Here is a 25016-nt window from a genome sequence, read left to right as displayed (position 1 = left end):
TTCTATCTAAAAAGAAACTTTCTCCAAGAATCTGCTGGTTGACTTCCTGTGCAAGGCAACTTATACCCGTTAGGAAGTTTCTATCAAAGAGTTATTTTTTATCTTTCTTTTTGTATATAGAAATTTCTTAAAGACACTTCTCAAATTGCCTTATGAAGTAGTCTTCTCTTTTGTACAAATACCATAGTTTTCTCAATGAAGGATACAGATAAGAAATTACAAGATTTATTAAATATTCTTTATTTCTTCACAGTATGCCGAAAGAAAAGAAGATTATGACCTAGTAATGGATATTTCACCCATTTTACAATTCTCAACCAGAGAGAGATTAGAAAGATGAGAGAGAGGGAGAGCTATAACTATTTATGTTTGGAAAAATTTGAAAATTTTGAAAATGAGATAATGTATCGGGAGAGAAAAAGATTTCCGATATTTATAGAACCGCCTTCAAGTAACGGTTTAGTTGTTCATGCGAATTGCATCGAGAATGGGATGGAGTCCTGGAAAAAAGTCTGTTTGTTGTTATTTGACACCAAAACTGCCATTTCATATATACATAGGGCGGCATTATAGTCTTATAAACCTTTGAAATATGGTGCCCAACGGAATCTGACAATATCCTCTGCTATTACAAGCCTTGGCCACCAAGGTATGCTAACCATCGACGGTAAAAAGCATTTTTAAAAGTTTCACATCTTTTTAAATTTAGAGGTTGAACTTCTTTGCTACCATCAGAGTGCTTGCTCTCCAAAATAAAGCTAACGAATGCAATTCTTTATCCAAAAACAATCATCAAACTCTTTTTGAATTGCTATTCCATTGTCCATAGGAAACCGAATGCCCGATGGAAAGCCAACATATAAAGTGACAATTTGTTCATAGGCAATTTTTGAAATGTCAAGAGAGAAAAATTAATAATAAATTGTTATCACTATACATGCAGCATGGAAATTACTATCTAAGCATTCTATTAATGAATAAAAAAACCATATATTATTATACATAGTTTTGAAATTTCAGTTATTTATTACTACTATTTATCTCCCATATATAATTCATTTATATGGTCTTCCAACTCTCAATCAAAAAACTAGACTTTTATGGCATGTTTGGATAGAGGTAAAGTTAGTGGGAATCTAATTTCCTTAGTAAAGTGATAACCTTCTTTTGTTTGGATGTTTATTGTAAGATGGATAAGTATGAGTCCAGACAATTAGATTCCCACCAATATAGGAAAATATGTGAGAAAGTTGTTCCCACATATATAGGTGTCATTTTAAAAATTAATTTTGAAATTTTTTTAAAATACATCTTTATCTTTAATTTATCATATAATCTTAAATTTAATTACTTATAAATCTCAACTTTTTTATTACTTACCAAACAAACCAAGAGAAAAATTAATTTTCAGAAAACTGAATCCCGAGAGACTAAATCCTGAGAATCATTTTCCCTCTCAACTTTGACACTCTCCAAATGGACCATTACGCATATTGGTCTTTCTTTTTCTTTTTTATTTTTTATTTTTTTGTGGGAATAATTTATGCATATTCGTTATTGATCCTTAATTCAGCCAGCTAAATCGTCAAATACATTAGTTGTAGTCGATCTGAACCGCCTATAGGTTCAAAAGCAGGAGGTCAACTTTATATATATTGTTACGCCCCTTGGACTATTCTCATTTAATCCTCCCCAACCAGTTTTTATCCTGATTGTGAGCTGCTTATCAACTTTATATATATTGTTACGCCCCTTGGACCATTCTCATTTAATCCTCCCCAACCAGTTTTTATCCTGATTGTGAGCTGCTTACCAATAATATATATATATATATATATATAAAAGGAAAATCTATATATTTTTAACTTTTGACTTTAATTTAGTATCCGATGATACATGTTCAATTTTTAATTTTCTGCGTAGGCTGTCAAATGAAACATTATTTTTATGTTTTTATTTATTTTTTGTTTTGTATTAAAGTTTCAAACATCTACATGGAGAAAATTCACCTTACTCAACTTTGGTTGAGCGTTGACTAAGAAAAGTTCAATATCCTATCCTATGTATTACTTTAGTTTAATATGCTATGTCGAATTTTCAATGGTATAATATAATTTATACAAGAAATAATATAGTGTATATCAGATAAGAGATATTCTCCTTCTGAGCTCCAACCTCAAATAGACCAGGTTTTCAGCTGGAAATACAAAATAAAATAAGCACTTTTTTTAAAAAATAATAATAATTATTATTATTATTTACTATTTTAATTATTTTGTTATTAGGTATAAATTGACAACAAGAAGCCAGCTTGTTTTCTCCTCTTGTAAATGATCGGGCTAACTCCTTTGGGTTCAAGATTAAGTAAATTGGGCAGTTTAAAGCACAGTATGGCTTGCAAGGGCATTGGGCTAAGTGTACAGATACACACTATATTGGCAACCAGCACGTTTTAGGGAGATATTACAACCGCGCACCGCCCCCCCAAACCCCCCACACCAAAAAAAAAAAAAAAAAAGACACATTTTTGGGAGAGATTAATTACTTATTAATTGTTTGTTTTGAAAGATTAAGGCGAAGCCAAGCGAACATATGGAGTTCAAGAAAATAAATAAAGAACTATAAATGTAAAATATAGTGTAAGTTTAACCCAAAAAAAGAATAATAATAATAAACACTTCATTAAGATAAAACAAATACAATATATATATATATATATATATATTGGTTCAATATATTATATTCAGTTACCTGCTTTACTTATTCATATTTTGATTATATTAATATGTTAATTAATAAAAAATTTATACATAAATTTTGATATATATTTTGATCATTTCTAGTATTACTTTTATGATTACTCTTATATGTTTTCTTTTTCTTTTTTTAAATAATTTTTGATAATGAAGATTGGATATTCAAATTCAGAATTATTGTTTAAAAGAAATAGTAAATTTACCATTAGAATGTCGGCTGGCAAGTCATATACTTTTTGTCAATTGAAATTCTCCCTTATTATTGGAACTAATCAATTAGATTGATGTCTGAAAATATGTAAACATATCTTCAAAAATTAATAAAAAAATAAATTAAAGAAAAAAGACAAAACAAAGTAGCTAAAGTAAAATATTTTAATTAACAATTTTACTTGTTGGAATATGGGAAATAATATACATTCACACATATGAAAGATGATTCTGTTCATATATATAGATTAAAACCCATTTATTAGCAGCCTGATCTCAAATCAGGTGAGACGCATATATAGAGAGGATATACTATATGCATACTTAGCAGCAGCTGCCGAACAATCAATTTATTTGAAACTCAAAGAGCAGATCTCTACTTGAGGGTCCCAAAGGGTAACAGACTTGGATTTGGTGAAGCAAATTCAAGAAGCTGAGGATCACGTTCAAACAATGCCATATCTTCCTCACTCAAACACAACCAAAACTCTACTCCACCATCACCATCCCTTGTGTTCATCATTGTCACTAAGTTCTTATGTGAAGGATTAGGAACTGTAACCCACATAGGTTTTCCCCACCCAAAATCTACCCCATATAATCCAAAGTTACACAGAGTGGTAAATATTAAGCTGTTTGTATCATCTCGTCCCCTTGTCTCTCCTGCCTCTTTGATTAATCCAAACATCACTTCCAATATTCCAAGTCTTTTCGCTTCGTTTTCACTGAATTTCTTCTTTCCTTTCCTCAATTCAACAACTAAACCTTTCATGTCTCTTTGACTCTCCAACTTTTCATCTGTTCGTGCCGACCAGAACGCAATCAGGTTTCCCATTGAATTCTCAGGTAACGGCGGCTCCGCCAATTTCCGAATGTTCACATTGTGTGTTAACACAGATTTTTTTGCTATCCCTTTGTTTGATGATCTCCATGCAGCCATTGCTGATCTCCAAATTAGAGCCGACACAGCTTCAACCCGAGTAGGCTTCGGCACGCTTGCGCTGGAAACTTTAGCCTTAAGAGCTGCAATCTTCCATGCATCCAACACGATTCTCTTGTTGAATTAAATTAATAGTTGTGGACTTGGCATAATCAATTACTCACTTACAGGGCCTATTTATGCCAATGGGACTGGCTTATTTTATTATTTTGTAGTAGGGCCCTTGGTCACACACTCTCTATAAGACTCCAGTTGGCCCATTGGACTGGAGGACCAACTCTCTTTATAAGCCCATTGACTTATCCATATTTTTTCTAGTATAATTATATTATCAAATTATTATTATTTTATGTGTGTCAAAATTAATGGATAAGTCTGACTTGCAGAGACTATTTAAAGGGTCTAGGGCAAGCAGACATCAACAATACCATACAGTATTTAGAGTTAGGGTTTTCAGAAATCTGAGAGTGGTTTGAGAGTAGTATGTCCATAGGCACTACTTTACGTTGTTTCTATTTTGCAGGATTAAAGATCTAATTTATCAATGGCTGCGTTTGGAGGTCAGTAATTTATGATTTATGAAATTTATTATGTATATTTAGATCCATAAAATTTCTAACAATTGGTATCAGAGCAGTGGTTAATATGCATAGTAAATTTCTTTGTAGTTTATCACAGTTAGCATGTGAATATTGATATTTGTTTTGGCCATTATTATCAGCGTTCTAGATATATATATATATATATATATATTTTTACGTTGCTTTACATTAATTTTTCTTTTCTTTTCTTTTCTTAAATTGTGTACATATGTAAATTTTGAGATTCAAGATTATGTATTCTATTAAACATATTTACGTATATATATATATATATATACTCATGGTCGATTTTGGTTTGTTCTAAAAAAAAATATAAAAAATATATATATATATAAAAAAAAAAACTGGGTTTTCGGCGATTGAATTTCACATGCTTGGGTGTTATAATTTTCTACATTTTTTGAACCAAATTGATATGGGGCAAAACTTTCTCAAGAGGAGAGGAATCAAAAGGCATCTATTTTGCTCAAAATTTTCTGGAATTTCTTGTGATTACACGGTTGTTTATTTTTTGAGTTTTGGCCGATTATAATCTTAAGGTTGGGTGTTTGTTTTAAGCTCTCCTTTAGGCCAAATTGATCTATGAATAATATTTTCCACACTGAAAGGAATCTATAGACACTGAAATTGAAGAAAACGGTGGCCGTTTTTGTGGTTTTTCAGCCTGGTTGGGGAAGCGGGTCGGGCAACCCGTTAACCAGGAATTGCGACCCGGCTCATTGAAGAAGATGCTGACGTCAGCGTCTCTTTTGCTAACGTCATCAACCTAAATTCAAAAAAAAAAATTCTTTATTTTATTTTATTTGATATATCTTTATATCATTTTATCACTTATTTATTGTTGATTATTTATTCATCTATTGTTTTATTATTATTTAAAAAAAATGTTATTTCTTTACTTATTTATTTGTTTATTGGTAATTAGTTCATTTGTTTATTTGTTTAATTATTTTATTCCAAATTTTATTAAATTAAATTAAATATTTGTGATTGGAAAATTGGATTGTGTGAGCTTATCCAAAGAGGCTTTGTGCCTAGTTGGTATAGTAGTGTGGGATTTTAGGTACTCACCTGTCGTGAGACTTATTTTATCTGCATTATTTGTACCAATGTAATATGTGTTGGCATAGTGAATGGGTTATCTTTTATTTACCTATATCATGAAATTGCCAATTTGTTAATTATCTCCCACTTATTAACCAGGATCTATACGGGTAACTACGCTACCCTGTCGGTAGTTTTAGTTGCTTTGTATGACGCTTGGAATGGCAGTGGAAGTTAATTAAATGCCATGTATTGCAGGTTCTGAGTTGCCCTGTCGGTGATTCAGTTCAATGCATTTGATTGTAGTTATTTGGTTGACTGTCCCTGGCCCGCGTAAGAGTATCTTTAGTGCTACAAAGACCCTAGCGATATTGATATTTTATGGTTTGTGTTAAGGGGCTGGAAAATAGTTGTTGTTTTATATATATTAAATGCTTTGTTGTGTTTACTAATGATAGTAGTGCAGTAATTAGGAAACTTTATGAGGATTGGAAGCACTCTAATAAGTGCTGTATGATGATGATGGAGAATTACATGGATGAAGCTATATATGCTAGTATTCCTAAGGTTGATATAGCAAAAGAACTTCTCGAGGAGACATGAAAGAAATTTATCAAGTTTGATATGAATGAGAAACATCATTATTTGGACCTTTTGAATAATACTGATGATGCTTATTAGATAGGAGAAAAGAAAGAGTACTTCAATGAAAGGTGTGGCTACTGCAATAAAATTCGACACAAGAAGATAGATTGTTGGCATTTGAAGGGAAAGTAAGAAAAGAAAGGGGATGATAAGGCAAATGGTGCCAACCAATCTTAAGCAGCATGTTTATATGGGAGATAACTCGAGAGTGAAGGTGAATATCATGGGAACAATCAAGTTAAAGCTTGTCACTGGATATATTTTAGAATTACAAGAAGTTTCATATGTACCTTCAATTAGGAGGAATTTGTTATCTATTTCACTTTTGGATAATCAAGGTTTTAGTTTTTGTTTGGGAATAATAAAGTTGAGATGTATAAAGATGATAAAGTTCTTGGTTTTGGAACTTTATGTGGCAATTTATATAGACTTGGTTTATTTAGTAATGGTCTCAATTCTTCTATTAATTCTGTTGTTAACCCTGTTATTGCTTCTAAACGTTCAAAAGTTAATGATAATTCCTCAATGTAGTGGCATAACTGTTTGGGATATATATTTCTAGGCACAAAATGAAAAGGTTAGTGAAGGATGGAATACTTTCTAATCTTGATTTTTTTGACTTGTCAACTTGTGTTGAATGTGTGAAAGGAAAATTAACTTCTAAGGTTAGAAAAGATAAGATAGCTAGATGTGGAGATGTTTTGGAGTTAATTTATACTGATATATGTGGACCTTTCACTCCAATTGCTTTGAGTGGTTATAGGTATTTTATTACCTTCATTGATGTTTTTCCTTGTTATGGACATGTTGAGCTTATCCGTGAGAAGTCGGATTCTTTAGTTGCTTTTAAGGAGTTTAAATTAAAGATGGAGCTTCAGAAGAATAAGAAAATAAAAGCTGTGAGGTCTGATAGAGGTGGTGAATTTTTATGGAAGATATGATGAGACTGGCCGGAACCCAGGGCCATTCGCAATTTATTTACGTGAGTGTGGCATTGATGCGCAATATACGATGCCTGGTACACCTCAGCAAAATGGCATAGCTGAGAGAAGGAATAGAACTTTGTTGGATATGGTGCGGTCCATGTTAGCAAATTCTAGGTTGCCAGTTTTTTTGTGGGGAGAGGCTTTAAGGACGGCGGCTTATATTTTGAATCAAGTTCCAAGTAAGTCCATTCCTAAGACACCTTTTGAATTATGGTCAGGAAGAAAGCCTAATTTGCACCATTTTCGAATATGGGGTTGCAAAGCTGAAGTAAGGATTTATAATCCCCAAATTAAGAAGTTGGATCCTAAAACCATTAGTGGGAGCAGTTTTATATTTCTGGTGTTGTATGTTGATGACATACTTTTGGCTACTAATGACACGGACCTGTTAGCTGAGACAAAGCAGATGTTGTGCAACCATTTTGATATGAAAGATTTTGGTGAGGCTTCTTTTGTTTTGGGCATCAAGATTGTTTGAGATAGGACTAATTATGTGTTGCAATTGTCATAGAGAGCTTATATTGATAAAATCCTTAAGAGATTTGATATGCATAATTGTTCTCCTGGAAGAGTGCTGGTCACAAAGGATGAAAAATTTTCTAAGGATCAATGTCCCAAGAATGATAAAGAGAGGATGGCGATGAGGAATGTTCGTTATTGTTCAGCAGTAGGCAGTTTGATGTATGCTCAAGTATGTACACGGCCTGATATAGCTTTTGCTGTGGATGTGCTTGGTAGATTTATGAGCAATCCTGGTCCTATTCATTACCAAGCAGTTAAAAAAAGGTCTTTAGGTATCTTCAGGGTACTAAAGATTATATGTTGATATATCGTTGCACCAACTCTCTTGAAGTAGTGGGTTATAGTGACGCAGATTATAAAGGTTGTGTGGATGATAAGAAATCTACCACTGGTTATATATTTATCATGCCAGAAGGTGTTGTATCTTGGCGCAATGCCAAACAGTCATTGACAGTATCCTCGACTATGAAGGCAGAGTATGTGGCGTGTTATGAGGGTACCCGTCATGCAGTTTGGCTACGGAATTTTGTCCGTGATTTAGGAGTAGTTGACTCCATTGAGAGGCCTATTATGATGTATTGTGATAATACTGCAGCGGTGTCTTTCTCCAATAATTTAAAAGGTACTCCTGGTGCGAAGTACATTGATGTGAAATATTTTGTGGTAAAGGAAAAAGTTGAAGAGGGCCACTTTACTGTTGTTTACATGCCGACTTATAGCATGGTGGCAGATCCATTGACCAAGGCTTTACCGGTAGGCATATTTAAGGAGCGTGTGTCCCGTATGGGATTGTTAGGTAGTTGAGACTGCTGTGAGTCAGTGGGAGTTTGTTATGTTTTCTGTAGTAATCTCCATGTTGAGTATTATTTATTTCTTTGAATATTTTAATACATTGATGTATGTGGATCATTATTTATTTATGAGATGATTTATTACTCATATTATTGCTCCTTGTATTTACAAGCCTGTTGAGACTATTAGTCTATGTATATGTGTATGTTGATCCACAGGTGCCATGGTGAGTCTCTACTATCTAGTTTGGGTATATTGTTGTATCCTGTCGATACACAATGTGCTTGAATGAAATGGTTCTGTGTGTTGGGGGATTGCACATGGTTAAGTAAATCTCTAGTACCTAGACTGAGTTTACGGCATGCAAAGTGCTCAGTTGAAATTGTATCTTGTTTTGGGAGATTTACTGAGAGAATCTCTACTGCCTAGTCTAGTATATTGTTATGCCCTGTCGGTATAATATATATTTGGATGAAATGACATTATGGTTCGGGAGATTCTATAGTAAGTGAGTTTGGATTTTATATGATGATGATTATGCAATCCAAGTGGGAGAATGTTGAATTAAATTAATATTTGTGGACTTGGCATAATCAATTACTCACTTACAGGGCCTATTTATGTCATTAATGGGACTGGCTTATTTTATTATTTTGTAGTAGGGCCCTTGGTCACACACTCTCTATAAGACTCCAGTTGGCCCATTGGACTGAAGGACCAACTCTCTTAATAAGCCCATTGACTTATCCATATTTTTCCTAGTATAATTATATTATCAAATTATTATTATTTTATGTGTATCAAAATTAATGGATGAGTCTGACTTGCAGAGACTATTTAAAGGGTCTAGGGCAAGCAGACATCAACAATACCATACAGTATTTGGAGTTAGGGTTTTCAGAAATCTGAGAGTGGTTTGAGAGTAGTGTGTCCATAGGCACTACTTTACGTTATTTCTATTTTGCAGGATTAAAGATCTAATTTATCAATGGCTGCGTTTGGAGGTCAGTAATTTATGATTTATGAAATTTATTATGTATATTTAGATCCATAAAATTTCTAACATTTCTTTGTTACGTTCCTTGTCCTTTCAAACACCACAGAACTATGCGGGATCGAGAATTCTCTTGCAGGGAATTGGGACGCCGAATCCAAGCATGGTATATCAGCATGGTCATGGTGGCCAAGAGCTATGGCAGACCAGTATTTTAGGATTAAGCGCGTTGTGGTTTCGTCACCTAACTTGTGCCACAAGCAAGTACCAATTGCCAATCCACCACAGTCGAAGAAACTTGCTTGAACAAGGAAAAGAGGCCCCATGCCAGCCTTTCTTGATTCCATCTCCATCAGAAGGAATCGATGTAGTAAATTGGAATTGGATTTTTGGAGAAAGTTTGAGAGAAAACCGTGGACTCGAGCTTCGATGAAATGAACACCGTCATCGTTGCATTCGATGGTGAAGTTATTGTTGGTTCTTCCAGCAAGAGGGTAGAAAAGAGTCAAGACTTGGGATAGTGATTTCTTGAGCTTCTGGGATCTTTGTTGAGGTGAAATTCCATTTTTGGGATAGAAAAGAACAAGAGGGCCATAAATTGGATGACCAAACTGATCTAAAAGGGATAGGTTGTAGCTTTTAAGGTGATGAGGAGTTGGAGTTGATGGTTTTATGGTTTCTCTTCTAGTATCTCAATCTCCATATCTCTAGCCATTTTAGTGCCTTATTTGGATGGCAGAGAATACTTATGATATGGTATTTGCAACTCTTTAGCCTAGCTTTTATATATAATGTTATACACATATGCATCAGTTTTTATATTACTTAATTTCCAAACACGTGAGTATATTATTATTGACTAATAATTAATAAATATTAAAACAAATTCATATATGACAGAAAAAAAAAAACTTTATTTATCTAATATTACAGCTCATCCATGGTCATCGTCCATAATGGTGACAAGTAGTAATATTTAATTCAAAATATCTATTTAAATAATACCCACTTCTTTAATTGCTTCACCAATAACATCATCCTATCGTTTATTATATTTTGAATAAATTACACAAAAGCATCTAGTCCAGCTTAAAAAGTTCTCTCGTAGCTTATTTTTCCTTTGACAATTTAAATTTGGTATTTCCATCAATTAAAATATATACTTTACCAGTCAACAAAAATTACATTATTTTTAGCAATAGAAATATCTTTTTATTTTCACCTTCAAATTTCATAAATTGTTATTGTCCTTTATATATCTTTGGGTACTTAACAGCATATAAAATTATTACTAGTTTCAAAAGAGTAATCTACTATTTAAGCAAATTAATTTATTTATTATCTATTATTATCCAAACAAAATGGAGCTGCCACTAAAATCTATACATCAATTTAAGCAAATAGCCACACCCACATTGCACAAATATATATATATATATATATATAGTGACAATTTTTATCACATAAACATTATTTGATTATAATAATAATAATTTTTGTCAACTAGAAGATTGCTTCTAAGCAGCCAACCCAATTGAATAATGAGGCAATGCATGCATATACACGAAACCGGATGCTGCGCCGATATATCGGCTTTCATTTTCATCTCATATATCCACCTTTTTTTTTTTTTTTTTTTTTAAACCGGTTTGCCCACTTGTTTAATTGACTTAATAAATAGTCAATAAATAGTCTGTCTTGTTTCTTTTTGGTTACCCACGTTTTTGTTTTTTTTGTTTTTTTTGTTTTTTTTTTTTTTTTTTTGGTGAACCGGTTTGCCCACTTGTTTAATTGACTTAATAAATAGTTGTCCATGAGGAAGGGAAACTCACTTTTATTTTTTATTTTCTATACGAGGGATAACTCAATAATAATAGTAGTAATAACTTTTAAAAGTTTTTTGATCCCTTTTAAAGCTTAAAATTTTGAAAATAATAAATGATCATAAATGAATTTGTTAATATCATCTATTGAAGCGATCCAAGAGTGCGAAAAGAAAGCTTTGTTTGTAAAATTATCATGCTGATCGAGCATCTCATTTTGTAAATGTATATATATATATATATATATAACTGTTAAAACCATTGGTTTTGTTTTTATTTTTTAACTGAATCAAACCATGGAAGAAAGCAAACCAAATCAACGAAACCAGCATTGGTTTGGTATATTTGGCAGTTTTGGTTTTCATTGTTATTATTATTTTTAAAGTTTTTAAAATATATTATTATTTTTTAATTTTTTAAAAATATATTATGATTTTTTAATAATTTGGATTAAGTATCACTAATATCTTAAACTATATATTTTAAAAACATAATAATACATTGAAAATATAATTAATTATAATTAACATATTAAATGATTATACATGTGTATAGTTGGTTTAGTTTAGTTTGATTTGGATTCAAAATTATCTAAATCAAACCAAACCCATTATGGACCAATAACCAAATCAAAACAAATCTAACAAGTTCTATTAAGTTGATATGGATTGGTTTATGTCCACACCTATGTCAAGAATACAATCCTCTTAATAATTGTCTCTAATAGATTAATATTTTTATTTTTTTGTTTTTAATTATATGATGAAAGCATAAATAATTATAATTAACATATTAAAAGGTTATACATATGTATAGTTGATTCCGTTTAGTTTGTTCTGAATTAAAAATATCCAAATCGAATCAAAGCGGATTATAGAAGGAAAAAAAAAAAAAAAAAAAAAACCAAATCGAACTGAATATAACTAGTTTTGTTAATTTGATCTGAATCAGTTTATGTCCATCATTGTGCCAATGGAACATATCCACTTAAATAATTGTCTGTAATGGATTAACATAATTTTTTTGTTTAATTATATTGAAAAAAAACTTTTGCATTTAACTAGTTATTTAATAACATTATGATGAAAAAAAAAGTCAATATATATAAACAATGTTAAAAATAAATAATTAAATAATCAAAGTGGAATTTAACAAATTGCTAGTTTTTGGAGACTAGAAAAATAATATGTTAAAGATTCGTATAAAAAGAAAATAACTTTATAGAGTTATGTAGATTAAAGCCCAGAATCAAGTGAGATATAGTACGCACTATCAACAGCATTTTAGCACCATAAAATTGTGTTTGGAAAAGAAAAATATCTATATATATTTGTACATATTATTAATGATATGATCCGTTGGAAACATCTTTCTAATTTATAATGAAAATATATTAACATGTCAAATATTAAAAGTGTCATCTCAATTTATAATTATATATTAAAATTTTAGCTTGGCAAGTAATAACTTTTAGTATTTGCCACATTATTAAGTACTAATACAAAATGGTTACTATGTTCTGAACGAATCATAATTGTATTTATATACATATATATACACACATATTATGCATGGATATAATATATGAGCGATTTGAAGAGAAAAGAAACCAGTAATAAAACTTATTAAAGCAAAAAAGAATACAAATAATATATATCTACTAAACGAGGGGGAAAAAAAGTATTTTGAGTTTTATTATATTTATGTAATTTTGTAATGTGCCTATGAAACAAGTCTGAGTACAAATGCTATTTTAGTGCATGCATAATACAAATTAGATATTAGAGTCCAACTAATTACTACTTTAAGATTAGGATTTGTGCAGTTCCTCATCAAATTCGATGGCGGTATTGTCAATCTCATCTACACTTTTGTTTCTATCAAAATCACAATATTGGTGTTCAAAAACCTTAGCATACTCATCCATATTAGATTTCCCACCATCAACTACTTCTCCTATAATCCCATAAATAAATTGTCTAACGTTTCTGCTCTAGATTCTCAAGAAGTGTCGAGAATGTGCATTTCAGTTTGACTTACATTCAACTGATTAAGTAAATTACTTTTACCTAATTTTTCTTGTTTAGTCCTATTGAAGCACACAAAAAACAAGGATCTGTATTGCTATCAACTAGCAAATCCCTTAATTTTGTCTACACTGAAAAAGAGTTCTGTTTTTAGATTCCTAAATGGAAATTTATGTTGCTGTTTTGGACATGCATATTTTGGTTTTAACACGTTTGTATCTGGTGGCATCATATTCCAAAAACTGAAAATCTTACAGTGTTTTTTTTTTTGGTATATCTCATGTAATTCCTTGACAATTTGGCATTGGCAAGCATATAACGTGACTTTTTTTTTTTTTGGAAGAAATTACCTAAATTACTGTAATAAAAAAATATTAGAATATGCATAATACATGAATATATGTGTGGAATAAAACACAAATAAAGTATGAAAAATTAACAAAATAAATACAAATACAACCTGAAAGTCCTTTAGCTTTGATCTATGTGTGAAAAATAAATTGATCTGAGGCCTGTGTGGTACTACAGTGTCCTTAAGACAATTTCCGTCCCACCGGTGCAGATGTTTTCCCGATGGTTGTCTCACAGGATACAACGGAATCAAAAAACTTTCGGATTTAGCACCTCCAAAGCTTTCTCTTCGAACCTTTTAGTGTACTAGATATTTTCCACTCTTCCTATGTAAAATATGCCAGAAAAAAACAATATGCAAGAAAAACAGCTTTTTCTTATTTTTTTTCTCAAAAAACATGAAGGAGAGTGATAGGTTTTCAAAAATTAATTAAAAAATGAAAACCCTTTGTTTTCTTTTTCTTTTTCTTTTTCACTTTTTCCAAAACGTAAAAACCACTTAAAGCCCATTAACTCCCCACTAAGCCCACTAACCCAAATCATTCAATAAAGAAAACGTTTAAAAACGTTACAATCCCCCACATGAATGATTTGACTGGTAAACAAGACTCTTATGGTAAAGTTCTGCAGTTGGAACCTGCATAGGATAGGTAGATGTTATTCTTTGAACCTTCCCTTGTGAGACTACATTTTCTTTACTGACTAATGGTAGATGCGATATCTTTGAACCATTTTATCATTTGTGTAAATGACAATATAGTTCACACAGATTCCTTCCTGGTACACTTCAGTCCTCACTGTTGTGTTCATTTTGGCCTTGAACACCTGCTGGGTTCTGCGAGAGTTTCTAAAGAATTGTGCCTTTAACAATTCTCCTTTGAAGCGGCCACTCTTCTCTCTCACATAGGTGATTCCTCTTCCAATGTAATTAGCATAACTATGCTTAGATTACTATAAACATATAATGGAATCATTAAAAGCATACTTTTATGTTTATCCTCTTTTTATCACTGTTTCATAATAGGAATGAGCAGAGACTTAACCCCCACAGTGATCCACACCAGTCTTTACAATTGCGTTGTCCCATTGAACCTAGATCTTGGGATCTCCAATCAACTAGGTTGGGTTCCATCTTATCGACTTTATTCACGGGCTTTAATCCTATTCCCTTCGATGATTTCTCAACTAATTTTCTATTTAACCCTTTGGTTAGCGGATCCGCAATGTTATCCTTCGACTTCACATAGTCTATTGAGATAACCCCAGTCGAGATTAGTTGTCTAATGGAATTATATCTACGACGAATATGTCTAAACTTTCCATTATATATCACATTTTGTGCCCTGCCAATCACAGATTGACTATCACAATGTATACTTATTGATGGCACAGGTTTCGGCCACCTTGGAATGTCCTCCAAAAATTGGCATATCCATTCTGTCTCCTCACCACATTTATCTAATGCGATGAACTCAGATTCCATCGTGGACTTAGCTATTACTGTTTGTTTTGAGGATTTCCAAGTCACGACTGCACCTGCTAATGTAAATACATAGCCACTAGTGGATTTAGAATCCTTGACATCTGATATCCAGTTAGCATCACTGTATCCTTCTAATACTACTGGATATCTTGTGTAGTGCAGTCCGTAATCACAAGTATATCGTAAGTATCTTAATACTCTAACGATTCTTTTCCAATTATCATTATTTGGATTACTTGTGTATCTACTTAGTCTACTTATACCGTAGGCTAAGTCTGGTCTTGTACAATTCATTAAGTACATTAGACTTCCAATCACCCTTGCATATTCTACTTGAGATACACTCTCTCCTTTATTCTTAGATAAGTGTAAACTTACATCTATGGGTGTTCTGGCTACATTAGTATCATCTTTACTAAAATTAGCCAGTATTTTATCTACATAATGCATTTGACTAAGAATGATTCCATTCAAAGCCCTAGTAATTTTTATTCCTAAAATCACATCAGCAAGCCCCATATCTTTCATGTCAAATTTGGATTTCAACATTACTTTTGTAGTTCTGACCATATTGTCATCACTACGTACTATGAGTATGTCATCTACATACAAACAAAGAATAACATATCCATTCTCTGTATTTTTAACATAAATACACTTGTCACACTTATTTATTTTAAATCCATCACTAAGCATGGCACAATCAAATTTTTGATGCCATTGCTTCGGAGCTTGTTTAAGCCCGTATAAGGACTTTACTAATCTATAGACTTGCTTTTCCTGTCTTGGAGCGGAGAAACCCTCGGGTTGCTCCATATAGATCTCTTCATCTAGGTCTCCATTAAGAAAAGCTATTTTTACATCCATTTGATGTACTTCTAGATCCCGTAATGCAGTGATCGCTAGTACCATCCTTATGGAATTTATTCTCGTCACTGGAGAAAAAGTATCAAAATAATCAAGGCCTTCTTTTTGCTTGTATTCTTTAATTACAAGCCTTGCCTTGTATTTATCTATAGATCCATCTGCTTTCATCTTCTTTTTAAAAATCCATTTGTAACCTAAAGGTTTACAACCTGGAGGAAGATCTACTAACTCTCAAGTGTGATTTTGTAAGATAGAGTCTATCTCACTTTTCACTGCTTCTTTTCATAAATTCCCTTCAGGAGAATTTATAGCCTCTTGGAAGCTTTGAGGTTCATTTTCTAGCATATAAGTAAGAAAATCCGGACCGTAGGATTTTTCGATTCTTACTCTTTTGCTTCGTCTTAATTCAACCTCAGTCTCAACTTTGATCTCGTAATCTTGATCACTATCATGATCATCATCACTGATAGCATCATAAGTTCGTTTAGACGTACTCGGTCCTGCTTCAATTTTATACGGAAAAATATGTTTGAAAAATGATGCATTTCTCGATTCCATTATTGTATTCTTGTGTATATCAGGAATCTTTGACTTATACATGAGAAACCGATATGCACTACTATTTTGTACATATCCTATGAATATGCAATCTACTGTCTTGGGACCTATCTTTACCTTTTTAGGAGTATCTACCACAACTTTGGCAAGACACTCCTACACTCGTAAATATTTATAGGTAGGTTGTCTTCATTTCCAAAGTTCATACGGTGTTTTCACCTGATGTTTACGAGCACCTTATTTAAAAGGTCGTTTGCCAACAAAACGGCTTCCCTCCACAAGTTCTAAGGTACTCCAGAACTTAACAGCATTGCATTCATCATTTCTTTCAAAGTTTTATTTTTCCGTTCAGCCACACCATTCGATTGCGGCAAATATGGTGGAGTAACTTCATGTATTATGCCATGTTGAGCACAATACTCTCCAAATGGAGTTACATACTCTCCACCACGTTCACTTCTGATCACTTTAATTTTGCAGGTGAGTTGATTCTCAACTTCCGTTTTATAGAGAATAAATTTCTCTATAGCCTCATCCTTGCTCTTAAGCAAGTACACATAGCAATATTTCATGCTATCATCAATAAAAGTGATAAAATATTTATTACCACCTCTAGTCTGTGCAAACTTTAAATCACATACATCACTATGTATTAAATCCAAAGGTTCATTATTTCTTTCAATTGTTTGATATGATAATCTCGTTAATTTTGCTTCTACACAAGTTTCACACTTATGTTTGTTATCGATATCAAAAGTGGGAATATGATTCAAGTTAATGAATCTCCGCAGAGAATTAAAATTAACATGACCTAGTCTACCATGCCATAAAATGGAAAACTCAAGCAAGTAAACAGAAGAAGTACTAGCTTTATTATTCATGTTCTTTGGCTTTACAGTCATTATATTTAATTTGAACATTCCATTGACTACATAGCCCTTTCCAACAAACATTCCATATTTGGACAAGATTACTTTGTCTGACTCAACCACTAAGCGAAAACCATGTTTGCTTAGCAATGATCCAGATACCAAATTCTTGCGAATATCTGGAACATATAATACATTATTAAGAGTCAGATCTTTTCCAGATGTCATCTTCAGTACAATCTTGCCCTCCCCTTGGATTTCGGATGTGGCAGAGTTACCCATGAACAACTTCTCCTCATTTGTCTTTGGTTCGAAGGAGGTGAACATGCTCTTATCTGCACATATGTGGCGAGTTGTACCTGTATATATCCACCACTCTCTTGGATTAGATCCCACCATATTCACCTCAGAGACAACAGCGCTTAGGTTCATCTCATCAACCTCTCTAGTGATATGCTCCATCATCGTTGCCTCCATGTTCCTCTTTTTCTTCGGCAGTCTACAATCCGCCGCTCTGTGACCGATCTTGTCACAATTGAAACATTTCCCTTAGAACTTAGCCTTCTTGGAGTTGCCTCCTTTAGGCCCCACCTTGGAATTTTTCCAGGTTTCTTCTTGTTCTTGGAGCTACTTCCATGCTCCACGATATTAGCACTCATCTCGGCCTTCATGGCTCTTCTGTCAGACCTCCTATTGTCATCTTCAATTCGAAGCTTTCCGATAAGAGCCTCCATATCCATTTCCTTTCTCTTGTACTTGAGATAGTTCCTGAAATCTCCCCAACTAAGAGGTAACTTCTCAATCATTGCAACAACTTGAAAGGCTTCATTAATGAACATCCCTTCAACAAGAAGTTCTTGGATGAGCACTTGCAGCTCATGTACTTGACTCATCAATGACTTGGTATCCACCATCATGTAGTCCAAAAATCGGCCTACCACAAACTTTCCGGACCCTGTATTCTCAGTCTTGTACTTTCGGTCCAAAGTTTTCCACAGCTCTTTTGCTGAATTCGTGCCGCAGTACACTCTGTACAACACATCGGATAAGCCATTCAGGACATAATTTCAACATAAATAATTGGAATTCTTCCACGCATCCACCGCCATTAGAGTCTCCTTATCACTCTTGTCATTACTTGGTGGTGCGTCCTCAATCAGGAACCTCGCAAGGCCCAGCGTAGTCAAGTAGAACAGCATTTTCTGCTGCCACCTCTTAAAGTTTGCTCCATCAAACTTCTCCTGTCTCTCTGCATGACCTGCCGGAGGAGGCACCTGAAAAACAGGAGTCTGTGAAGGCACTTGTGTAGCAGGCACATCTCCACTAGCCATTTCTGAATCTGTAAGTAACCCAGAAATTCAATTAGCTGTTATATTCAATCTTTAACAAACTAATTATAACCAATTTCCAAAAGGAAAATACACAAAAAAATGTGATTTCTGTGTACACCACAAATGTACTGTTCATGGTTACTATTCATGAGACTGTTCATCTGTACGTTTCCGTTACTGTTCACGTGTCATTATATCTGTTTGTCACGTGTCACCTGTAACAGGTCGACACGTGGCTCTTTCTTTTTGTGATACACGGGGGCATCTGAGTCTGACACGTGTCACCTGAATCAGATAGACACGTGGCCTCACTTGCCTGCGACACGTGGCTGTCTCTAGATGAGACACATGGCGAGCAAAATGGGCTGAATTCTCTTCGGCCTTAGCTGAACAGTAATCTGTTCTAACCGCGGGCTAGGCTGTGTAGCTGGGCCAAATCCAAATCCATCAGAATCATATATATATTTTTTTAAACATAGAACTAAATACAAAATAATTATAAATTAAAAATAAAAACCCATCAACAAAAAGTATACGGGTTTGAAGGCAAAAAGAATAAAAACATGTATATATATGTATATTTCCATCAACAAACATCATCAAAACAAAAATATTCAATTATTCACAATTCCACATATATAAACATATATATTAAACAGAAAAATTGTCTTAAGAATGTAATAAAAAAATATTAGAATATGCATAATATATGAATATATGTGTGGAATAAAACACAAATAAAGTATGAAAAATTAACAAAATAAATACAAATACAACCTGAAAGTCCTTTAGCTTTGATCTGTGTATGAAGAATAAATTGATCCGAGGCCTGTGTGGTACTACAGTGTCCTTAAGACAATTTCCGTCCCACCGATGCAGATGTTTTTCCGACAATTGTCTCCCAGGATACAACGGAATCGAAAAACTCTCGGATTTAGCACCTCCAAAACTTTCTCTTCAAACCTTTTAGTGTACTAGATCTTTTCCACTCTTCCTATGTAAAATATACCAGGAAAAAACAATATGCAAGAAAAACACATTTTTTTTATTTTTTCTCAAAAACATGAGGGAGAGTGAGAGGTTTTTCAAAAATTAATTAAAAAATGAAAACCCTTTGTTTTCTTTTTCTTTTTCACTTTTTCCAAAATGTAAAAACCACTTAAAGCCCATTAACTCCCCACTAAGCCCACTAACCCAAATCATTCAATAAAGAAAACATTTAAAAACGTTACAATTACAAACTACCTAAATCTCATGGAAACAAATAAGAGTACTCAACCACTGAAGCTAACCTACTTTGTCTGCATATAACATGATTTAAATATCAATGGTTTTGCATTGCTGATTATTATTTATTTATTTTTCAATGGGGGTACAGTGAAAATGTGAGGTCCATCAAAAGAGAGAGTTCCGATACGAAAAGATAAATCCACAAAAAAGGGATTTTAGAGATAAAAGTGCCTTAGGAGAGAAAAAAATATGGATAACAGTTGACTAGAAATAACTTAGGATGAAAATCATCAAATTCCTTATAGTCATCATCCTCCACATAACATGAGTTGACGTAGGATCTTGTCCACGCGCAAAAATAAAAAATAAAAATAAAATATTACAGTTTTAAATAAATTTCTATACAGTTTCATTTTTTACGAGTAAAATATATAAAACTAAAAATAAAAAATAAATAACTGTCGGGATGACCACCATGATGAAGTTGGTGACATCCTCCATGATGGCAACATGACCATCTTCTTCCACGACACTGGCATCTATTTTGCGAGAACAAGTCCACAAATTGCTCTCACGTCTGCAAAATAAGCCAAGCCCGGAGGTACATCCCTTTAGTTCCAACAATATCCATAGTTTATTTTCTTATATTTTTCATTTATAATTAGTTTAGGTTCTATGGTTATGTTGACATGTTTGAGATGATATGCTTGTATCGTTTAAATAAGGGATTGATCAATTCGTTGATTGTCGGGAGCATATATTAATTTAAAGTGATTAAGTTGGTGCATATGTAGTAGTACTTTTGAACTTTCAACAAGTGATAAAAGGAGGGAAAAAAAGAAAAAAAAAAAAGAAAAAAAAGAAACTGGTTATGTATTTTGGCAAGAAAATAAGAAGTACTATTTTATTAAAAAAAAAAAAAAAAAAAAAAAGCACTCCAGGTGCTTTGAGGTTAATGCTTTTCCAAATAGATGCTGCAAAATGAAATAATAATAATAATAATAATATCCGACCCATTAATTAAAATTAAAATATCAAAATATCATTAATAATTTAAAAATATTTTATTTATTATGCATAATCATACATTTACCATTTTTTTATAAAATATTTTTTAACCAAAATGCTATGAAATACAAGCATTAAAAAAAAATAAGAGCTAATAAAAAACCAAATCCCGAACATGCTCTTAGTATTATGTAAATTTATGAAAATCAGAGCAAAATTGTTCAAAAGTACTACCCAATTAAATATCATCATAGATGCTTATAACTATATATACTAATAAACATATTTTGGGTTGTATACTTTGAATTATTGGATTGCAAAACCAAACATCTTTTAAAAAGAAAAATGCTATAATACCTAGGAATATAGTTATAGGATCCCTTTAAAAATATGCAATTTTAAATTACTAAACATATAATTTATATATTTACAGGAATACTATAAGCACCAAAATGGTCATAAAATTTTATTTTTTTTCAAATGATACGTATTAATATTATTATATTATTTATTAACATATTTATATAATTTAAATATGAATAAATAAATTTTAAATAAATAAATAAATAAAAATAATTAGTGAATATTATTATATTATTTGATAAATAAATTTAGTAAATATTTTAATAACTTTAATATTATTGTATAATTTATATAAAATTAATGGTATTCCTTCTTTTGTTAATGGAAAGGGGATTAAAAAAAGTAAATTTGAATAAGAAATAATAATACTAATTTTTTAGATAGAAAAATATAATAAAAAGTTGTGGGATATTTTCGGAAAATAAATAAATAAATAACATAGCGACTTATTTTTTTTATTTTTTATTTTTAAAATAAAACAGATTTAAAAATTTTAAAAAAAAGAAAAAGAAAAAAAAAAAAAAAGGGGAAACCAAGCACAATTACAATTTTCAACCTGTCCATCAAAGGTTGAAGCCACTTAGGCTCCTCTTTCATCCAAAATTCACTAAAATAAGCAGACCGATAAAATTATTCACTAAAATCAAAATTCACTAAAATCTAGCTAGCTTGTCAGCTGATTTTTAGATTCTCTACCAGAAAACAGTCCAACCCCAGATAATCTTCAGAAGAAAATAACAGATCCACAATTGCTTTAGAATCAAATCAATTATTCCACCATTAATAACAGCTTCAACAAATAATTCAAAACCAAATTTTGTTGCCATCAACTTCGTAGTAAAAGGAGATAGCCATGGATTCACTGGTTTAGCCATGGACACCATGACTTCACCTTTATCCTTCCTGACAATGACGCCGACCTCAGCCGAGTGGGAAACCGTGGATATTGCACCATCAACATTGGCTTTATATTTTCCTTCTGCCAGCGGGTCCATCTCTCTAAGTTTTTGTTCATGTGTATTTTATATTTTTCCACGAAAGCAATTAAGCATTCCTTCCATTTTAAATTGCCCAACTAATATACACAAACCTTTCAAATTAATAACATCTAAAAACACATCAAACCGATCCTTCTTAGACCAAATAAGATTTTGCGTCAACACAATAGTACCACGAAGCATGAATCACATCTTCTTTACCTGACTTACACGTAGAGCACCTATCATCCATGAATAAATTCTTTGACTTCAACTGCCTGGCGCATGGAATAGTACCTGGGCATGCCTTTCAAATAAAAAATTTAATTTTGTTTGGAATATTAAGCTTCCAAATGATCTTCCACCACTTCCTCAACTCTTATTTACTACAATCACCATACCACTTCTTCACAGTATAAAGACCATTTTAAACACTTCATTTAGTAGTCCGACCAAAACTTCTCTTACAAAATTTTAGTCCCGTATAATATCTCTACCCCACATGTCATGGGTCAACACAAATTTAATTGGAGGAACTATTTTAAGAATAAAATTGGTATATAGTCAACTCTTTATTATAGCTATATTTTAGTATTCAGCTATTTTGTAGGCTATATTGCAGGAGTGATATTATTTCTTTCTTTGTAAAGCAAACTCCTGCTGTCTATTTATACACAGGCCATATAGCTTGTACGTACAACTTGATTCATTTTAATAACCACACAGTGAAATATATAGAATATTATTTTTCCTTTATTATTATTTTTATTCTTTATGGTATCAGAGCCTCAACGGTTTGCAAGTTCTTTCACTCATCCAATGGCTTCTCAAATCGATGCTGTTACACCAACAAAATTTAATCAAGCCATCAAACCTGATACCATGCTAACGATCCAATCATTTCATCAGTTGTCTAGTCTTGTTTCGATAAAATTAAGTCCTACTAATTTTCTTTTATGGAGATCACAGGTACTGCCACTTGTGCGAAGCCTTGGAATTGCTCACCATCTTACTAATGCAGGTTCCGTCATTGCAACAGTAGAAGATGATGAAGAACAGATTCAAGCAAGAAACAAGACTTGGATCAACAATGATGGGTTGCTCACTTCATGGCTCCTTAGTTTAATGACAAATGATGTACTCAGCTTGAATGTTGGCATAGACAATGCCCATCAACTATGGAAATCAGTTGAAAATCAACTACTTCCCATGACTAAAGAGCAAGAACATATCCTTAAAGATAGATTGGCTGTAACAGCCCAATCCACCCGCATGCAATATTGTTTTCTTTGGGTTTGAACTGTTACACTTAAGATGAATTGCACCCCACTAGTGCAGATGATTTTGTGACATTCATCTTCCAGAATACAACGGATGATTAAGATTTTGGATACGACACCATCAAAATCTCTCTCTGTAAACTTCAAGTACCTAAGCTTTACCGCACTATGTTCACAACACCAAAACTCAAGAAGGGGAGACTTATTTCCTTTTTCTCTTGTTGTTTTTGATTCAAAATTCGTCAAAAACCCATGTACCTCAAACAAAACGGTAGCAAAGCTCAAAAAACAAGCCATCAAATCCCATTAAAACCCCATAAAATTCATTTATGTCGAAACATTCAATTCTATTTATTAAAAATGTTACAATCACCCCACATGAATGATATGATGATTAGGGAAGATGCAGGACTCTAATGGTAAAGCTCTATAGTTAGAACTTACATAGGATAGATAGATGTAACTCTTTGAACATTTCCTTATAAAATTATATTTACTTTACTAACTAATGGTAGATACGATATCTTTGAACTATTTCATCGTTTGTGTAAATGATAATATAGTTCACACATGATTCATTCCTAATACACTTTAGTTCTTACTATTGTGTTCATTTTGGCCTTAAACATATTCCTAGTTTTGTGACAATTTATAAAGAATTAGGCCCTTAACAATTCTTTTTTGAAGCGGCCACTCTTCTCTCTCACAAGGTGATTCTTATTTCCAATGTGAGCAGTATAATTATGCATAGATTATAAAACACACACATACCAGAATCATTAAAAGCATACTCTTATGTTGAACCTTCATATATCGTTGTTTCATCATAGGAATGAGCAGAGAATTAACCCTCATAATAATCCATACCAATCTTTACAATTGCATTCTCCTATTGAACCTAGATCTTGTAATCTCAAGTCAACTAGGTTGGGTTTCCATCCTATCGACTGTCCTTACGGGCTTCAATCAAATTCCCCTCAATGACTTCTCAACTAAATCTCTATTTAACCCTTTAGTTAGTGGATCTACAATATTATCTCTTGACTTTACATAGTCTATCGAAATAACTCCAGTTAAGATTAACTATCTAATAAAATTATTATATGACTAATATATCTATTATGTGCCCTGTCAATCACAGATTGACTATCACAATGTATACTTATTGCTGGTACAGGTTTGGACGACGTTGAAATATCCTCTAAAAATTAACATAACCATTCAACCTCTTCACCATATTTATCTAATGCAATGAACTCAGATTCCATCGTAGATCGAGCTATAATAGATTGTTTTGAAAACTTCCATGTTATTGGTGCACCTGCTAATGTGAACACATAACCACTCATGGACTTTGA

General features: G+C 32.5%; 1 protein-coding gene across 1 annotated transcript; it reads right to left on the bottom strand.

Annotated features, from left to right (window-relative positions):
* Positions 1–3342: 3342 nt before the first annotated feature.
* On the bottom strand, positions 3343–17931 carry LOC112493070 (stemmadenine O-acetyltransferase). Its single transcript, XM_060813117.1, has 3 exons — positions 17552–17931; positions 9575–10175; positions 3343–4020 (listed from the first exon to the last, which is right to left on the bottom strand). The coding sequence occupies exons 1-3, from the start codon at positions 17929–17931 to the stop codon at positions 3343–3345; spliced, it is 1659 nt and encodes a 552-aa protein (XP_060669100.1).
* Between the last annotated feature and the right edge of the window lie 7085 nt (positions 17932–25016).

Source organism: Ziziphus jujuba, chromosome 12, assembly GCF_031755915.1.
Source record: "Ziziphus jujuba cultivar Dongzao chromosome 12, ASM3175591v1".
Classification (NCBI taxonomy): Eukaryota; Viridiplantae; Streptophyta; class Magnoliopsida; order Rosales; family Rhamnaceae; genus Ziziphus; species Ziziphus jujuba.
Note: the sequence above shows the minus strand (reverse complement) of the source record. Positions and strands in the feature narration are given on the sequence as shown.

Coding starts and splice junctions, on each gene's coding strand:
- LOC112493070 (XM_060813117.1), bottom strand. CDS start 17,931: ATGGAGCATATCACTAGAGAGGTTGATGAGATGAACCTAAGCGCTGTT. Junction 10,176..17,551: donor ATCTTGTCCAAATATGGAAT/GTTTGTTGGAAA, acceptor TTGAGATACTAG/AAGAGAAACCATAAAACCAT. Junction 4,021..9,574: donor TGTTTGAAAGGACAAGGAAC/GTAACAAAGAAA, acceptor TAATTCAACAAG/AGAATCGTGTTGGATGCATG.